At 50.8% G+C, this 17,859-nt stretch overlaps 1 protein-coding gene across 1 annotated transcript; it reads right to left on the reverse strand.

Moving 5' to 3' along the window:
* Window positions 1-4,452: 4,452 nt before the first annotated feature.
* LOC116830788 (immunoglobulin lambda-1 light chain-like) lies at window positions 4,453-6,538 on the reverse strand. The gene is made up of 3 exons (XM_032790433.2): window positions 6,496-6,538; window positions 5,741-6,106; window positions 4,453-4,850 (listed from the first exon to the last, which is right to left on the reverse strand). The coding sequence occupies exons 1-3, from the start codon at window positions 6,536-6,538 to the stop codon at window positions 4,519-4,521; spliced, it is 741 nt and encodes a 246-aa protein (XP_032646324.1). The 3' UTR covers window positions 4,453-4,518.
* Window positions 6,539-17,859: the final 11,321 nt, after the last annotated feature.

A 17,859-nucleotide genomic window follows, 5' to 3' on the forward strand; every position in this document is an offset into this window, starting at 1 on the left:
TCCCTCCAGCCCTGTGTGTGTCCCTGGGTCTGTCCATCCATCCCTCCCTCTGCCCCTCCAGCCCCCTGTCTGTCCATCCAGCCCCCCGTCTGTCCGTCCGTCCCTCCAGCCCTGTGTGTGTCCCTGGGTCTGTCCATCCAGCCCCCTGTCTGTCCATCCATCCGTGTGTCTGTCCATCCCTCCCTCCCTCTTCCCCTCCAGCCCCCCATCTGTCCATCCATCCAGCCCTGTGTGTGTCCCTGTGTCTGTCCATCCGTCCGTTTGTCTGTCCATCCATCCCTCTCTCTGCCCTCCAGACCCCGCATCTGTCCATCCATCCCCCATCTGTTCATTCATCCCTGTGTGTGTCCCCGTGTCTGCCCATCCACCTGTGTGTCTGTCCATCCATCCGTGCCTCTGCCCCTCCAGCCCCCCCGTCTACCTGTCTGTCTGTCTGTCCATCCATCCCCGTGTGTGTACCCAGGGGCGGCTCCAGGCCCCAGCACGCCAAGCTGCAGACCAACGCCACGGGACCAGCGGACCCTCTGCAGGCACGCCTGCTGGAGGTCCACCGGAGCCGCCTGCCGCCCTCCTGGCGACCGGCAGAGCACCCCCTGCATCATGCCGCCCTGGTTGGAGCGGCAAAATGTCTAGACCGACCCCTGTGTCTGTCTGCCTGTCTGTCCGTCCATCTGTCCTTGTGTGTGTCCCTGTGTCCATCCATCCAGCCCTGCCTCCGCCCCTCCAGCCCCCCCATCCATCCATCCCCCTCCCCTTGTCTGTCTGTCTATCCATCCCTGTGTGTGTCCCTGTGTCCGTCCATCCAGCCCTGCCTCTGCCCCTCCAATCCCTCCCCGCCAGCCTTGCGGGTGCCCCTCATTCCCCACCCACAGCCCTCTGCTAGCCCAGCCCTGCCACCACTCCCAAAAGTTCTGCCTGTGCCCCCCAATCCTGACCAACAGTTCCCTGCTATCCCAGCCCTGCTCCCACCTTCCGCAGCTCTGTGGATGCCCTTCCCAGAGCTGGGGATAGAACCCAGGAGACCTTATCCTCCTTGCCCTAACCACTAGCCCACCACTTTCCTTCCAGAGCCAGGGATGGGACCCAGGAATCCTGAGTGGGGTTTAGAGAAGGGGGCTGAGGGTCAGGACTCCAGGGTTTTCCCTTGGGCCCTGGGAGTGGAGTGTGGTCTAGTGATCAGATCACAGTGCCTCCCCCTCTTCCCCAGGGGCAGCCAGTGCTGCTTGGAGAGCATCTGTTGCCCCAGGGGCCTGTGCTGTCACAAACTCTGTCTTGATCCCAAACTGGTTTATCCAGTTGATCTGGTCTGCCTGGAATAAACACCCCTCCCACCCCCCTATGTGTCTCTCCATGCACCCCCAACCTTTCAGCCAGCCCTAAAGAGAGAGAGCCCCTCTATGAGTGGGTAGATTTTAGCCTCTATCGCATGTGGGGAAACTGAGGCACAGAGTGGGCTGGACCAGGGTCAGAGTAGAACCCAGGAGTCCTGGCTCCCAGCCCACACCACTAGATCCCACCCGCTCCAGGAAGCAGGTTTGGGTGGTTACAATTCCAACAGGCACCCACCAGCTGATTGACCCCAGCTGGGTATCTGCTGGTGTCCCTGGCTGTGTTCTTCACACCCCCAGGTGCCCCCCCCCATGTGCCTGGGCGAGAGACGGGTGATATCTGAGCAGAGGCCGCATGCTGGGACGTCCTTGGTTCCTGGCTGGGCGGGATTCTGGGGCCTGGCACACTCTGCTCTGTCTTTATCTTGGTCTGATTATATTTAGCTGTTCTGGGAACAGGTGCATGGCACTGAGGTTAGTGGAGGTTTACACAGAGGGCAGGGAGGGGGAATTATTATGCAGCCATTGCCAGCCTGGGATGAAAACCAGATCTTGGAAAGTCCTGGGAACGTGCACCCTGCACGGGGCCCAGGCTGAGTCATTCAGTATCCTCTGTAGGACTTGGGACCTGGCTCCCCAGCCCCCCCTGCTCTAATCCTCCAGGCCCCATTGCCCTCCCAGACTTGGGATAGAACCCAGGAGTCCTGGCTTGGCTCCCAGCCCCCTCTAACCACTAGGCTCCCCTCCCTGAGCTGGGATAGAACCCAAGAGTCCTGGATCCCAGCCCCATCTCCCTGCTCTAACCACTAGACCCTATGCCTCTCCCAGAGCTCAGAACAGAATCCAGGAGTCCTGGCTCCCAGTCACCTCTAACCACTAGACTCCCCTCCCCTCCCAGAGCTGGGAACAGAACCCAGGAGTCCTGATTATAATAAATGGAGATATACCTACCTCCTAGAACTGGAAGGGACCCTGAAAGGTCATCAAGCCCAGCTGCCTACCTTCACTAGGAGGACCAAGTACTGATTTTGCTCCAGATCTCTATGTGGCCCCCTCAGGGACTGAGCTCACAGCCCTGGGTTTAGCAGGCTAATTCCCTGGCTAGCAGGACCAGCTGCCTCCAGGGAACAGGGAATCCAATCCAGCCCCAGGCCGGGGGACTGGCTGGAGAATGGGATACGGCGTAGGATGGATGGACGGGTGGCACTGAGCCAGGCACAGCTTGGATGGACAGATGGATGGAGCTCAGCCAGATGGATACGCAGTGTCTAGACAGACAGAGCTGGGAGATATGGCACTGGAATGCGGGACGGATCGATAGATAGAGGTCAGATGCAGCAGTTAGCCGGACAGATGGACTCTGTATGGACCGAGGGATCAGGCAGACACAGCCAGGAAAATGAAGTGGCAGCTGTTGCGCTGTGCAGAGGCACCTGGCCCAACCTGTTCCCAGGGAGCTGAGTATGCCCTCCCTACTATGTTGTCAGACCGGCCTCTCGCCGGTACCAGCACCCAGCCCAGGAGGCGCCAGCCAGGGCCCCCAGCCAGTACCACGCCCCAATGGGGCCCAAGCCAGGGAGCTAACTGTGGTGGGTAATTAACAGGCAGAGTGGCAAAGTGATTGGAAGGAAGAGGGCAGCCTGGGAGTCTGAGGGGTGAGAACTCCCGTGGGGAGATTGTGGTGAGACAGGAATGAGGTTGGGGCTGGCAAAAGGAGAACAGGGACTGGCCCCAACAGGGCCAAGGGGTCTGAGGACATCTCCCTAGGGAAGGATGGACTTGCCCATTGGGGCTGGTCCTACCCTGTGGGATGGGGCTACGCAGGGCAGGGGTGTGTGTGTGGCTCATGGCACTGCCTGGGGGAAGGACCCATCCTGACCTAGGCAAGGGAGGTTTGAGGATGGATGGGAGGATACAGGGTTATTTTAAAGCAAGGGTTCTCAAACTGGGGGTTGGGACCTCTCAGGGGGTCGTGAGGTTATTACATGGGGGGTCCCAAGCTGTCAGCCTCCAGCCCAAACCCTGCTTTGCCTCCAGCATTTATAATGGTGTTAAATATATTTAAAAAAGAGTTTTTAATTTATAAAGGGGGTTGCACTGAGGTGCTTGCTGTGTGAAAGGGGTCATCACTACAAAAGTTTGAGAACCCCTGTTTTAAAGGGTCTGAACTATGGGTGACAGCTATTTAGTCGAATATTGTCCTGTTCACTGCTGCCCTCTAGTGCCCATTATACAGCATAGCCTCTCCTTCCCCAACCTCCCCCTCTGCTGCCCCTAGTGGCCAAACCACAGCTATGCTTTAAATTAATATATGGTAATAGGAAATATACCAACCTCTGGGAACTGCAAGGGACCTTGAAAGGTCAGCACGTCCAGCCCCCTGCTTTCACTAGCAGGACCAATTTTTGCCCCAGATCTGTAAGTTGCCCCCTCAAGGATTGAACTCACGACCTTTGGTTTAGCAAGCCACTGCTCAAACCACTGAGCTATTGCTCCCCCTGATAGTTCATTCTACTCCATTTGGAGATATGTTTGTCTTGCTTTAAAAAAGTACAAAGCAATGAATTTGGTATCAAGTTTTCTTTTATTGTCTTTACTTTTTCTATCACTTTATAAATGCTGGATTACTAAACTGCTGCTGAGAAGGGAGCACGCGTGGAGATTAGATGGATGGACGGATTGGTACATTGGGGTGATAGCGTGGCGAGATGAATAGGAAACAAGCAGCATTGATATGTAAAACCCTGGAGAGAGGGGTGTACATGGATGGATGGAGCGAGAGGGGGGCTGTGTATGGAGGGATGAGTACATGTGAAACGAAACCAATAGGCCAGGCAGACAGATGGAAGAGTAGGAGAAGGGACAGTAGGATAGACAGAGTTGTAGAAGGAACCAGGTATGGTCTGGAGAACCAGGACTGAAGCTTTGCATTTTGGGTTCAGTTCTGCCCCCAGCCCAGGCTGGATCTTTGCTTCCTCCCACAAAAGCAAGACAGAAGTGGAGCCGCTGCTTTTGAAGGGGTGCTGCTGGGTGGGATCTCATGGAGTGTTAGGTCGCAGAAGGAGGTTGCTTCAGACAAGGGACCGTACGCCTCCAAGCCAAGGGGGGTTTCCTAGCCTGGCAGATGGGCATGGGGGAGGTTGAACCTGGCAGGACCCCTGGGATCTGGGAACAGAGGCTTCCTGCTGGGCTATTGTCTTTTGCAGTCCTTGGCACTGATGCTCTTCTCCAGCGCAGACGCCAGCGATTCGTGCTTGACCACACAGCTGTAGCTGGCATCCAAGCCCCACTCACTGGCTGGCATTGTCAGGTAGCTGCTCACCGAGTAGGTCTTGTCCTCTCCCAGTGCCACGAGCCCCGTTCTCACCCCCTGGGCCTGGGCCTGGGAGTCTCGCATCCACAGCACATAGATGTAGCCAGGGAAGAAGCCACTCACCAGGCAGGTCAGGGTGGCAAAGCCAGTGGCGAGTTCCTCCTGGGCTGGAGGGAACAGCTGGATTCGGGGCTGGGGAAGATTGCTCCCTGAAAATATACAGAGGGGACATTGGAGACGGTGGTTAGCATCCCTGGTTCACACTCCTCAACCTCCCTGCCCTCCCAGAGCCAGGATAGAGTCCTGGCTCCCAGCCCCCCTGCTATAACCACTAGACTCCACTCTCCTCCAACAGCTAGGGGTAGAACCCAGGAGTCCTAGCTCCGCATCCTTTTCTGTTCTAACACACTAAACTCCTCCTCCCTCCCAGTGTCATGTATCTTGCCTCTCTCTGCTTTGTCTTCATGACGAGACCAATATCTCCTCCCTTAGTTATGGGTTCATTATCATTGCTCCAATTAATTAACTTGTGTAGTTTATTTAGATTTGGCTACTGTCATCTTTTGAAAATATCTATATGGAATAAATGAACCCAGCAGTTCCCTGAAGAGCATGTGACATAGGCTGGAGATAAAATACACCTAGGAAGAACCAATGGTGCGTCACACACCACCTCTCTCACTGTGACCCAGTCTGGCCCTCTTGCCCAGCTCCTCGGGGGGTGGGGGGAAGGCGAGGGAGAAAGAGAAACACCGTCTGTTACAGAAACTCCTGGTCTGGTTTCTTGGGTGCTATGGAGAATGTCTGTTACCCCCCTGGGCCTCCTCCACCAACCTCAGTGTGCTCATCTAAGGGACAGGTCGCTGTCTGGACCCTAATATCAGAGGTTCTTCAATTCACTGAGCCACGCAACCTCTGGGAGGTAGGGAAGGGCTGGTTTCTTGTTGCTGAGAGGGGGAACTGAGGTGCAGAGAAGTTGGCCCAAGGTTAGACATGGAGGCTGTGGCAGAAGCAGCGTCAAATTCAGATCTCCCAAAGCCAGATCCTGACCTCTGGATCATCTTTGTATTCTAATGGAAGCAAACAGCTCCATACTCACTCAACACACGCACGCGGGTCCCCTCTCCCCACGTCTGGACTCCAGCTGAACCATAATAGGCAAAGCAGAAATAGATGGAGTCGTCTCCTTCCTGGACGTCGCGGATGGTGAGCAGGAACTTCTTGTTGGAGGAGTCTCTGGAGGGGACATACCGCTCCGGGATCCCCGGAGCTCGGTAAATGGACAGATCCGTTTTGAAGAGCAGCACCCCTTCAGGTTTCTGTCCAGGGCTCTGCCGGATCCAGTTCACATTGACCTTGTCCGCTGCGACGTTTGCCACGGCACATTCCAGAACCACAATCTGTCCAAGAGACACTGAGATCTCAGAGGGGCTTTGGCTGAAGGAGGCATATTGGCACCATCCACCTGCATGAGAGAAACCGGAATGTCATCTCGACTCCTTTTTGCTCATGCGCAGAGCAGTAGGTTGGTAGGCTGACAGAGAGACCGTAGATGCATGGAAGGATAGATGGAAATGGAGAGATATCACCAATGAGAGGTAGAATGGATAGCTAGAGATTCTGGAGATGGAGAGATGGAAAATAAATCCTGCACATAGATAGATTGATAGATAGATAGATAGATAGATAGATGTGCATCAGGATAGATGGATGGATGGGGGAGAGATATGCATGGGGATAGACAGATAAAATGATTAGGTAGTTAGATAGATTTCCTTGGGTGCTCTGGACCATATGAGCCAGAGTCTCCTCAAGGCAGGAGAAGAATCAGGAGCATCTATGAGGGTTACTCACTTGCCAGTGAGAGCAGCAGGATGAATCCCTGGAGTGGATCCATGGCTGACCTTCACACTCTCCTCAGGGCACAGCTGAGACCATCCAGGGAGAAGCCGCATCTTATGAGGCCACGTATTCAAATCCAGCTGCTGATGGGAAACGCGGAAGCTCCTCATTGGCTGAGCCGTGACTCCGGTGCAGCAGCCAAACCAATGGGCATGGGTGGGAGATTTGCCTATGGGTTCCCCCAGGCTGGACTGGATGGTCTGTGTCTGTCATGTCCGCAAACAACCTGCTGCCGCCGTTGGGTGTATTTGGGCTTAGATTGTAACCCTCCAGTTGAGGAGCGATAGTCACCTGGGTTATCAGGCTGAGGACTTGGGACGTAGGAGATCCTGAAGGTACTGCCCGGGGGGCTGGAGAACAGAGAATAGGCTTCATGATACCAGATGATGAGCTGGGAAATTAGCTCCTGGATGGAGCAGGGAAGCTGGGACTCAGGATGCCTGGGTCCCATGCCCACTCCCAGGAAAGGAGTGGGGGACTATGCATTAGAGAAGGGGATATTGAGAGACAGGTCCTCTGGGCTCTTTTCCGAAGCAGCTTTGATCAGATCACATAACTTCTTTGGGAACGCGGTGGTGTTCACTGGGTGAGAAGTGCTGCTTAAAATATAGAGTCAGCTCCTCAAGCGATGTCACTCAGCCGAGCTTTGATTAACACTAGCTGGGGATCTGGTCCACTGACTCCAACGCAGCTGCGGCCAATTCACGCCAGCTGGGCAGCCAACCCAATAAATATTTTTGTTATTATACTAAAGAGCAGCTAACACCGTTGTGTGGCGGCCCATAGCGATGGTGCTGTAGCTGGGATTTTAAAGAGCCCTGCACATTGGTACCAGAGAGCGTGAAGACATGAAGAAATTCTTCTCACTGTCTGTAACCCCTCGGTGTGTTTCAGTGTCAAACCAGGAATTGTCTCCTTGCTCTTCAACCCCAGAAGGCGTTTGAGACACAGCTTAATGCCAAAATCACTCTCCGGGCAAGGGTGGAATTCCCTCTCTTTGAACTAGCTGAAACAGTTACCATTTAAACTGGGGACGTATGTAGAGTCCCAAGAATGTAAGATCCTTGTATCTGTTCATAACCTGCTTGTCTCTTGCACTTGGGGTGAGACCCACAATGGCTAATACCATTAATAGCTAATAAATGAATAATCATAATAGGTCATATTAGCTTCTCATTAATAGCAATTACATAATATACAGATCATATCAATGTGAAATAAAATACTAATGACGTTTTTACATATATGTCACTGAGACCAGGAAATGATAATAAATGATCAACATATTTTAATTAAAGTACGACAAAATTCTGAAAGTTTCATTACTTGTTAGTTATTAATAATAACTTTATGATTATTAATTAATCCCCTTCAGTCCCTTATATGAGGGACACATCAAGAATAGGAGATAGAATTATTGGGCCAGATATAGGCCACAATCTTACTACGAAGTATGAATATAAATATCAAATGTATTTAAATAAATTGGTAAGTTGGATTGCTGAATAATCATTGCATATAAGTTTTGAATTCGTGATGGGAAATGCCTTATCTTTCTTTAATAAACTAGTAATTAGTGGTTAAAGATCATGATTAACAATTAGTATTAACTGATCACAGATAAAATAATTTTAACAGAGATTGGAGACACTATGTGTTAGTTTGACTCCATCATGTGTCAGAGAAATATAAAGAGTTGAAGAGCATTTCAATCTGAAATGCTGCTGTGTGAAAATGATCACATTGCATCTCTCCTTGTCCCATTCTCTCAGGAAGGAATGTGATTTTGAAAATAAATAGTGTCGGCTAGATGCTGAGACAATAATGGTCAAATCTGTTTTCTAATAGAATCATTATTGTTCTGAAGCAATTCAGAAAGAGCTAGGTTGGAAAAAAGCATGGTCTACTTCCTATTATGTGATTTCTTCATTATTAACAATAACAATCATAATATTTTTTTTTTCTCTTTTTCTTTTTTCTCCTGATTTTATAATGTTATAAACATTAAAAATTAACGAGAAAAGTATCTACGTAAAGAAATCTAAGCGGTAAGACTAAAAAGAGATCTACATTTTATTAGGTTAACTTGACATTTTGGTTTTCGAATTTGAATGTATTTTCTATTTCACTGACTGTGATTAGGATCTCTTTATATATATTAATTGTAAGAGAATTCTTGTTTCCATATAGAGAACTAAGGAAAATGAGATTTCTGTAGAAGCATATGTACCCACATATACAACATTATAATTATTAATAAATAGTTATAGAGAGATCCATATTTACTTCAGAAGAGATATAGGAAAAATAGAATAATCTGAGTGGCTACATAGAAGGAGGTGAAAGTCAGGTCAGATTACTCTGTAAATATATTCCTATTATCAGTGTGTGTTTATGAAAGATCAAATATTATTTATTATTAGAGTAGAAAGAGATTGAAAGAATAGTAGATTGTTTCAATGATAAAGATATTTTTAATAAAGGTCTATAAACTGGTTGATCGAGTATTAGGTTTATAAACAATATAATTGCTACTGAAACTTATTTATAAAGAAAATGAATAATATCTGACTGGTTTATAATATATGTTATAATATCATGTTATCTTGTGTGATTACAAGAGATCGATACGTAGATCTATAGCTTCCTTCATAACTGTTATAACTATTAAGACATGGTTTCAAAGCTATTGATATGAGCAAGTTTGCTTTATAAACATAGACATCATTAAAAACTATTTATTTACAAGAACTGCGTAACATTTACCAACCTTTACCTGATTTTAGAAATACCAAAGTGACATATTTGGACTGAAATCTCACTGCAAACACTTGTGAAATGTTACACGCATCTCTGCATAGAAAGAAAGCTCTAAACTCAACACAAAGCAATTGGATTAAAAGAAGAATAAGCGAGACGGGGTTTTCAATTACTGTAACTGGACTAGCACCAGGAACTTTTTAAGGCAAATGTTCACTCAGATACTAAAAATACAAGTATAGGAACATGGACAGATAGATAATTCTCCATAGCTCAGATAGATGGATAGGGGGGTGGATGGGGATAGATAGATAGATAGAGAGGGAGGTGGATGGAGATAGATAGATAAATAGATAGATGTAATTACTCATAGTATGGACAGATAGATAAATAGATGTGCGTTTATGGGGACCGTTAGATAATTCCATATAGGACGGACAGATGAATAAATTCCCAGATACACAGCCAGAGAGACAGATAATTCCAGAGAGAGTGGACGGATGGACAGATGATATTAGCTGTTGTGTATCTGGCTGCCAGGTACTGTGCTGGCTAACTGCTCAATCCTGGTGCTACGGGGAGGGGCACCATTCAGGGGGAGCGCTCAGTGCTGTTATTGCTAATCACCCCGGAGTGTATCGAGCCGCGTCTCCTCTTCCCTCTGGACTGTTGTTGTTTCAGACCCATCTGTGGCCCAGGGAACATTCTCCCCCTAGTCCATTGGACAGAGGCGTCTGCAGAGCCACTGGGATCAGATACAGGGGGGCCAGTCCTGGCCCCACTGCAGGCAATGGCCAAACTCCAATGGATGAAAGTGGGGCAGGAGGTCACCCGTGTATTCCCATGGGGGAAGGGGCCCCTAGCGCAGAGACCCGTCAATGCTCGGGGTTATTCTGATGGGTTGTTCCCCCTGGACTATCTCTCTGCCCCTCCATGGATCAGGGCCCCTCTGAAACTTGGGGACCTTCTCATCTCCCCACTGCTCAGTGTCGGGGCAGATTGGGGTTCTTCAGCCATGTCAGTCCCTGAACCGAGACTGTGACGCACGGCTCCAACTCTACCCCATGGGGCAACCACATCTGGAGAGACGGAGCCGTCGGGCAGTTGGAAAGAGGGCTGGGGAGGGGGAGTTAGGAGAGACCTGCTTCTTGGTGTCATGGCTGGAGCATGTGTGTGTGTGTATGTGTGTGTGTGTCCTCATGCAGGTCCGCTCCTGTGCCCAGCTAGGTCCCTCTAGCTGGCCTGGGGCTGGTGTCCCTGTGGCTGGGGGTGGAGCTTTGGGACATAGAGGGTGGGGAGCAAAGCTGCAGCTCAGTGCCGGGGGGTATGAGGAGGTCAGCACAGGAGGGGGGAGACAGGACCTGAGCCCCAAGGGGTGCTGTGGGACCCCTCTGTGTGGGGCAGGGAAATAAATATGGTGAAAGCGAGGCACAAACAGGACAGGGAAGGGGCAGCAGGTCACACAGAGAGATGTGAGTGCCCAGTGACTGCCCCTTGGTCTAACCACTAGCCACAACTCACCTCTCAATGCTGTGGATGAACCCAGCAGTCCTGGCTCCCAGGCCCCCCTGCTCTAACTACTAGCCCCTGATCCCCTCCCAGAGCTGGGAACAGAACCCAGGAGTCCTGGACCCCAGGTGCTCCTCACACCAATGGAACCCAGGAATCCTGAATCCAAGCCATGTACAGAAATAACAACCCATTTCCCTCCTCCCTTACTGCCTCCATCCTATTTAAAATCCAAACAAGGAGAAAATCCTGCATTAAACACACTAGCATAGCTGGGGCAGTTCCCTGCCCCCCACAATGATGGGTACAGGCTCTTTGCCCACTCAGGGATGCGTCAGATAAATCAGGCCACATCTTCAATCTTTCCTCCCCAGCCACGAGGGCTGGAAACTGCTTTGTGCATGAAAATGAGCTGAAATTCTGCAGCAGTGACGTGTCCCTATAGTCTGTAGTCCCCAACCCATGATCTAGGCCTGGCTGGATAGCAGGCCACATCCCATGGGTTTCCATTGACACTATCGGAGCTGATGGCAGATGTCATGGGTGAAGCAGGAATCCCCACTTGCTGCCTTACACATGCCGGGGAATGATCTCATAGCATCTCAATTCCAAATGCTGCTCTGGTGCCTTGTGAAAACCCGCCAGGTGGCTCTGCCCCTTCCACGCAGACCTCGCAGTCCAGTTCGCATGCTGGGCTTAGCAGATCCCATACTCTGATCGCTCCAGTGGGGTGGCCCCAAGCCATGGGTGAAGGTCAGAGTCAGTGGCTGGGAGTTCCAAGGAAGTCTCTGGGAGTCAGGACCTCAAAACCCAGTCCCATGGAGAATCCACAGAAAAAGGGGCAAAGTGCTCCCAAGCCCTGGGAAAGATGGGAAGACACATGGCAACTTGGGTTGAGATTTTCCAGGGTATCTGGAAACAAGAACCCCATGGAAATGTGTCGCTGGCCCTGGCGAGCTGACAGCAAAGGGCCATGGCCCTGACAAGCAAGGAGACGAGCCCCATCATGAGAGAGCAGTTGGCCACTGAGTATCGCCTGCGGTCACTGTGGTATCTCGACTCGTCTCATCTTTGCCTTCCGGCTCCTTCCTGACTTCAGTTCCCGGAAGAAAACAGGGTCTATTTGTAGTGCCGGGGCATCCCCTCGGCCCTGCTCCGGAGAAGCAGGTGTCCATCTGGAAGTCCCCGCGCATCAGAACAACACTGAGAGGGGCAGAAAATAAACTGAGGGCTGAATGCGGAGAGGAGAAAAACACCCAGAGAGACAAACACCAGGTGGGCCTTGGAGCGCTTGGTCGTCCAGCCAAGATAACAGATCTCAAGGCTGACAAGTGCGCTGCAGGGTGGGACTGGCTGGGCCGGGTGGGTTGACCTCATGTCCTGCCCTTTTCACATGCGGTGTTCGGGGATGTTACTGCCTTGGGTCGCGGGCGCTAGGATGGACACGCTACGACCTGGTTTGCTTGGGTCTGGAACTGGTTGAAATATGTAGCTGTATTTAGTCCTGGTCTGCTGCCCACCAGCGCCCATTATTCCGTCCAGCCGCCCCCCTCCCAACCCTCCCCTCTGCTGCCCCCTAGCTGCCCATTATTACAGCGCAAGCCGCCACTTCCCCACCCACCCTCTTGGCTGACACCCCTAGTGCCCCTTACCCAGCACAGCGCCCCTTCCCCACCTCACCCTCTTGCGCCACTATTGCCCATTTACAGTCGTCAGCCGGCCCCTTCCCCACCCCACTCCTCTGCTGCCCCTCTGTGCCATTACACAGAACAAGCCGGGCCCCCCCCTTTTCCCCCCCCCAAATCCCCCCACCCTTGCTGCCTCGGCCCATTATACAGTTACAGCGCCCTTCCCGCCCCACACCCTCTGCTGCCCTCTAGTGCCCATTCTACAGCACAGCCGCCCCTTCCCCCACACCCCCCTCTGCGTGCCCCTAGTGCCCATTATCACAGTATCAGCTGCCCCTTCCCACCCCCACCCTTTGCCGCCCCCTAGTGCCCATTGATACAGTACAGCCGCCCCTTCCCCACCCCACCTTGCTTGCCCCCTGTGCCCATTATACAGTATAGCCACCTCTTCATACCCCCATACTGCCTGCTGCCCCTAGTGTCCATTATACAGTACAGACACCTTCCACCTCATTTCCTCTGCTGCCCCCTAGTGCCCAGTCCACCGCGCCCCTTCCCCACCCCCACCCTCTGCTGCCCCCTAGTGCCCATTATACAGTACCAGCCGCCCTTCCCCCCACCCTCTGCTGCCCCCTAGTGCCCATTATACAGTACAGCCGCACCTTCTTCACCCCCATCCTCTGCTGCCCCCTAGTGCCCTTTGTTGGTTATAGCTATCCCTGAATGTTTTGGGAGATGTTTTGGCACCATCTAGGTGCACGAAATACACCAGAATATTATCTGCACTCCTTTTGCCCAGCACAGAGCAATATATTGATGGATTGACAGAGAGAGAAAGGGAGGTATCACAGATAGATTGATAGAGATATTTAGACATGGAGATATCACAGATTGTAGGATCAGTAGATAACTAGAGATTTTGAAAATAACTAGATAGATAGAGGGGCTGTATGGAGATAGATAGATAGATAGATAGATAGATAGACAGATAGATAGATAGATAGGTAGAAGGGAAGTATGGGGATAGATAGATAGATTTCATCATCCATTCAGTCTGTTTATCCTGGCTGTCCTTGGCCACAGAATCCACAGCCTTTTCTGGGCATGGGGAGGACAAGAAGCATCTGAGGAGGAGTCCCTGGAGTGGATGCATGGCCGACCATCTCACCGTTTCTAGGGCAGAAGCTACGTCTTATGAGGCCGCCTATTCAAGTCTGGCCACTGGTGGGAAAGGTGGACTCTTCTCATTGGCTCGGCCACGTCCCTGGTGCAATGGCCAAACCAATGGTCACTGGGACATGGGTTGGACATTTGCTGTCGGATGAATCTCGGGTAAGATCGCAACCAAGAGGGTGGGGAGCGATAATCACCTGGGGTATCCATCTCAACTGAGGACTTGGGACTTAGGAGATCCTGAAGGTTCTGCGCTGGGAGAGTGGCACAGAAGGAGGAATGGGCATCATAGATGACTTGCTGTGAAATTAGCTACTGGTTAGAGAAGGGGTGGCTTTGGGAGGGGAGTGGGGTCTAGTGATTAAAGAACAGAGGGGGCTAGAAGAATTCCTGGGTTCTATTCCAATGCAGCCTTGAGTAAGTCTCATAACTTCTTTTGTGTGTCTTTCCCTAGCGGTAAAGTATTTGTGTTATTTGTGTTACAAATTGTATAAAACTCCTCTGCCAAATTCTTGAGTTCCTGTATCTCAACGGAGCTTCAGTTGATTCCAGCTGGGGATCTGGCCTATTGACTCCAAGGGAGCCATGACCGATTGACACCAGCCGGGGAACTGGCTTGTTGAGTCTAATGGAGCTACGACCAGTTGACACTGGCTGGGGAACTAGCACTTTATGAATTACTATAAATGATTGTTACCACAGCTATTATGAAGTCCTTTGAGACAATACAGCATCTTGGGATTTAAATTTCCCTGGTCACATAGATTCGTCATCTAAGGGGAGACGGGATCATTAGATCATCCAGTTGGACCCACTCTATAACACGGGCTGGGTAATTTCACCCATTTCCCCATATACTGAGCCCAATAACTTGTGTTTGACTCACGCATGCTCCAGAAAGGCAGACAGCCTGAATTCGGAGCCATTTGTGCCAGATACATTTAGAAAATGAAACAATCGCCTACAATCTGAGCTCTCCACATTTTTCAGTCTCAACCAGGAGTGGTTTCCTAGGCATTGTCCACTGGGATGAGCCAGATTAATGTGAATGTCACAGTGAGGGTAACATTCTCTCCCCTTGGTAGCAGTAGCTGAATTTGGATCCCAGGTGCAACCTCTGTGGACTTGTGAGCTTATGAGAGTTTTGCCTCAGGGACTTTTCCAGCTCTGTGACACTGATGTCCTTAGCCACTCCTATTAATACCGATAAATGTAAGTGAATCTTCATTAATGAGTCTTATTATACTAATATATACTTGTAAGACTATAATAAACAATGCTTAGCAACACACCACCCTTGAGAGCAGAAAACTAATTATTAATGACCTGTAAGTTTCAAAATTATTACTCACTAATAATTAACAACTGGCTGCTAATTACTAACTGCACATTATAAATGAATAGGGTGGATAAGTTACTATGAGGGACGCATCCTGAATCTGGAATTAAGTCTGAATCCGACATGAAAGATATCATAGAATCATAGAATATTGGGATTGGAAGGGACCTCAGGAGGTCAGCTAGTCCAACCCCTTGCTCAGAGCAGGACCAATCCCCAACTAAATCATCCCAGCCAGAGCTTTGTCAAGCCTGACCTTAAAAACCTCTAAGGAAGGAGATTCACCAGCCTCCCTAGGTAACCCATTCCAGTGCTTCACCACCCTCCTAGTGAAATGGTGTTTCCTAATAACCAACCTAGACCTCCCCGACTGCAACTTGAGACCACTGCTTCTTGTTCTGTCATCTGCTACCACTGAGAACAGTCTAGATCCATCCTTTTTAGAACCCCCTTTCGGTTTGTTGAAAGCAGCTATCAAATCCTCCCTCACTCTTCTCTTCTGCAGACTAAACAATCCCACTTCCCTCAGCCTAGAGGCACCAACTTTCCATTGTGCCGGGGGGTGCTCGACCAGCACCAGCTGTGCCCCAGGCCCTGCCCTGACTCCGCCCCTTCCCTCAAGGCCACACCCCTGCCGTGACTCCACCCCACCTCTTCCAACCCCTGCTACACATCTTCCCATCCCTTTCTGGCCCCTCCCCCAAACATGCCACATCTTCTCTCCTCCTCCTTCCCCCAGCCTCCTGCATGCCACAAACAGCTGATTTTGGCAGGAGGGAGGTCTGGGAAGGGAGGGAGAAGCGCTGATAGGGGACCTGCCGGTGGGTGTTCAGCACCCATCATTTTTTCCCCCGGGTGCTCCAGCCCTGGAGCACCCACGGAGTCAGCACCCATGCCTCAGCCTCTCCTCATGAGTCATGTGCTCCAGCCCCCTAATCATTTTTGTTGCCCTCTGCTGGACTCTTTCCAATTTTTCCACATCCTTCTTGTGGTGAGGGGCCCAGAACTGGACACAGGACTCCAGATGTGGCCTCACCGGTGCTGAATAGAGGGGAATGATCACATCAATATGTTGCAATTGTAAGGGGACTGTTATCCCCTTACTAACATTCAGTGGGGGTGTTTGGTTGCTAGCTCCCAGCACTAAAAGGGGAGGGATCGATGGCAAATCAGAACCCTGAGATTGACTGTCCCCAGGAACAATGGCGAGAGGCCAATGCTCCAGATCAGCCTGACTGATAGGGCGGGCAGGCTAATCAAGGAGACAGAAGGCCAGGGTGGGTCCCCTCCTCTATGTGAGCTGGAATTTCCTGGGTCAGACAGAGTGGAGCCGAGCTAAGGAGAGAGCAGGGGCCCAAGCTAAGCTGCTGGGAGCAGAGCTGCAGCACAAAAAGCCAGAGCACAGCCCAGAGACAGAGACCTGCCCTGGGAGGGAAGCTGCAGCAACCAGAGCTAGAGGGGCCAGACAAGCAGCCCAGGAAGCAGGTGAGAGCTGAGAGAGAGTCACAGAAGCAGCCTGCAGAGCAGACCTACCCTGGGAGGGGAGCTGCAGCAACCAGAGCCAGAGGGGCCAGACAAGCAGCCCAGGAAGCAGGTGAGAGCTCAAAGCAGAGTCACAGGAGCAGCCTGCAGAGCAAACCTGCCCTGGGAGCAGAGCTACAGCAACTGGAGCCAGAGAGGCCAGAGAAGCAGCCCAGGGAGTTGAAGGCAGAGCAGCAGCAGCAGCAGCCATGCTGAGGCAGTGTGGACCTGGGTGCGGTGAGCAGCTGGGGAGAGCAAAGGGGACCCTGGACAGTGGGCCCAGCACAGGGAGACACCTCAGCCAAGAGGCCCTGCAGGCCAGACTTGGAGGGGGATCGTAACCCTGACAGGGCAGGGGTGACACTGGGGAGAAGGATCCTGCCTCCCAGAGCCTGAGAGTGTGTGGCCACCGTCAGAACAAGTGTCCAACCCGCAGCGTCCCTGCAGCACAGCCCGGGCCTGAGAAGGAGGCCTGGGACCTACAAGGAACAGATTGTGAACTGCCCTGACATTCCAGAGAGACTGTTTGTGATGTTCTCTGCCACAGAGCAGGGTGATGTGTTTTCCTTTAACCTTTTCCATTTTTTCTTATTCTTTTTTTTAATTAATTGTTAGTTAAATAACTTGTATTTGCTTTAAATTGTATGATGTGATCAGTGGGTCAGGGAGGTGCACAGTGCAAAGAGAGTACCCCGGAGTGAGGACACTCTACCCCCTGTCCTAGGTGACCACAGCAGGGTTGGGGGTTGAGCCCCCCCAGGAATCCTGGGCCCAGCCTTGTTGGGGTTACAAGGACTCTGCCAGACAGGAGAGTGGCAGGGGAGTCCTCAAGGGCAGGGAGGCCTCTGGATAAAGGAAGTGGGAGCGAGGACTCAGATCCTTTCGCTAGCCCACTTCACCGGGGTAGCGCAGAAGCCAGAAAAGTTCCCCACAATAGCGGGACCATTCCCCCGCTTACACAATCATATTAATCAGCATGAATACCAATTGTTCTGGATTAATGATCAGTTAATGGCCATCCATCCATTATCAAATAATGAACACACATCAGTTATCAATTGATTTGTTGCCATTTGTTATAATTCATTCATCAGGAGCCAGTATTATGATTAACATTCATAACTAGCCATTATTAATAAAAGATCATTAATAAAATAACATTAACAGAGATCTGTGACTCTGCAGGGAACAGTTATCCCACCTGGTGGGATAGGAAATATAAATGTTAAAAGTTCATTTTTCTCTGAGCTTTTGCGCTATGTAAATGATCATAGTTGGTGACTGCTTTTTATTGAACTTGGTAACAATCTTTCATCTGGAAAGCATTTGATTTTGCAAATAAATAGTACAATTTGGATTCTGTAAAAAATAAAATCTCTTTTCTAA

The sequence above is a fragment of the Chelonoidis abingdonii genome, chromosome 14, assembly GCF_003597395.2.
Source record: "Chelonoidis abingdonii isolate Lonesome George chromosome 14, CheloAbing_2.0, whole genome shotgun sequence".
Classification (NCBI taxonomy): domain Eukaryota; kingdom Metazoa; phylum Chordata; order Testudines; family Testudinidae; genus Chelonoidis; species Chelonoidis abingdonii.

Coding starts and splice junctions, on each gene's coding strand:
- LOC116830788 (XM_032790433.2), bottom strand. CDS start 6,538: ATGGATCCACTCCAGGGATTCATCCTGCTGCTCTCACTGGCAA. Junction 6,107..6,495: donor CCTGCTGCTCTCACTGGCAA/GTGAGTAACCCT, acceptor TCTCTCATGCAG/GTGGATGGTGCCAATATGCC. Junction 4,851..5,740: donor GACCCGCGTGCGTGTGTTGA/GTGAGTATGGAG, acceptor GTATATTTTCAG/GGAGCAATCTTCCCCAGCCC.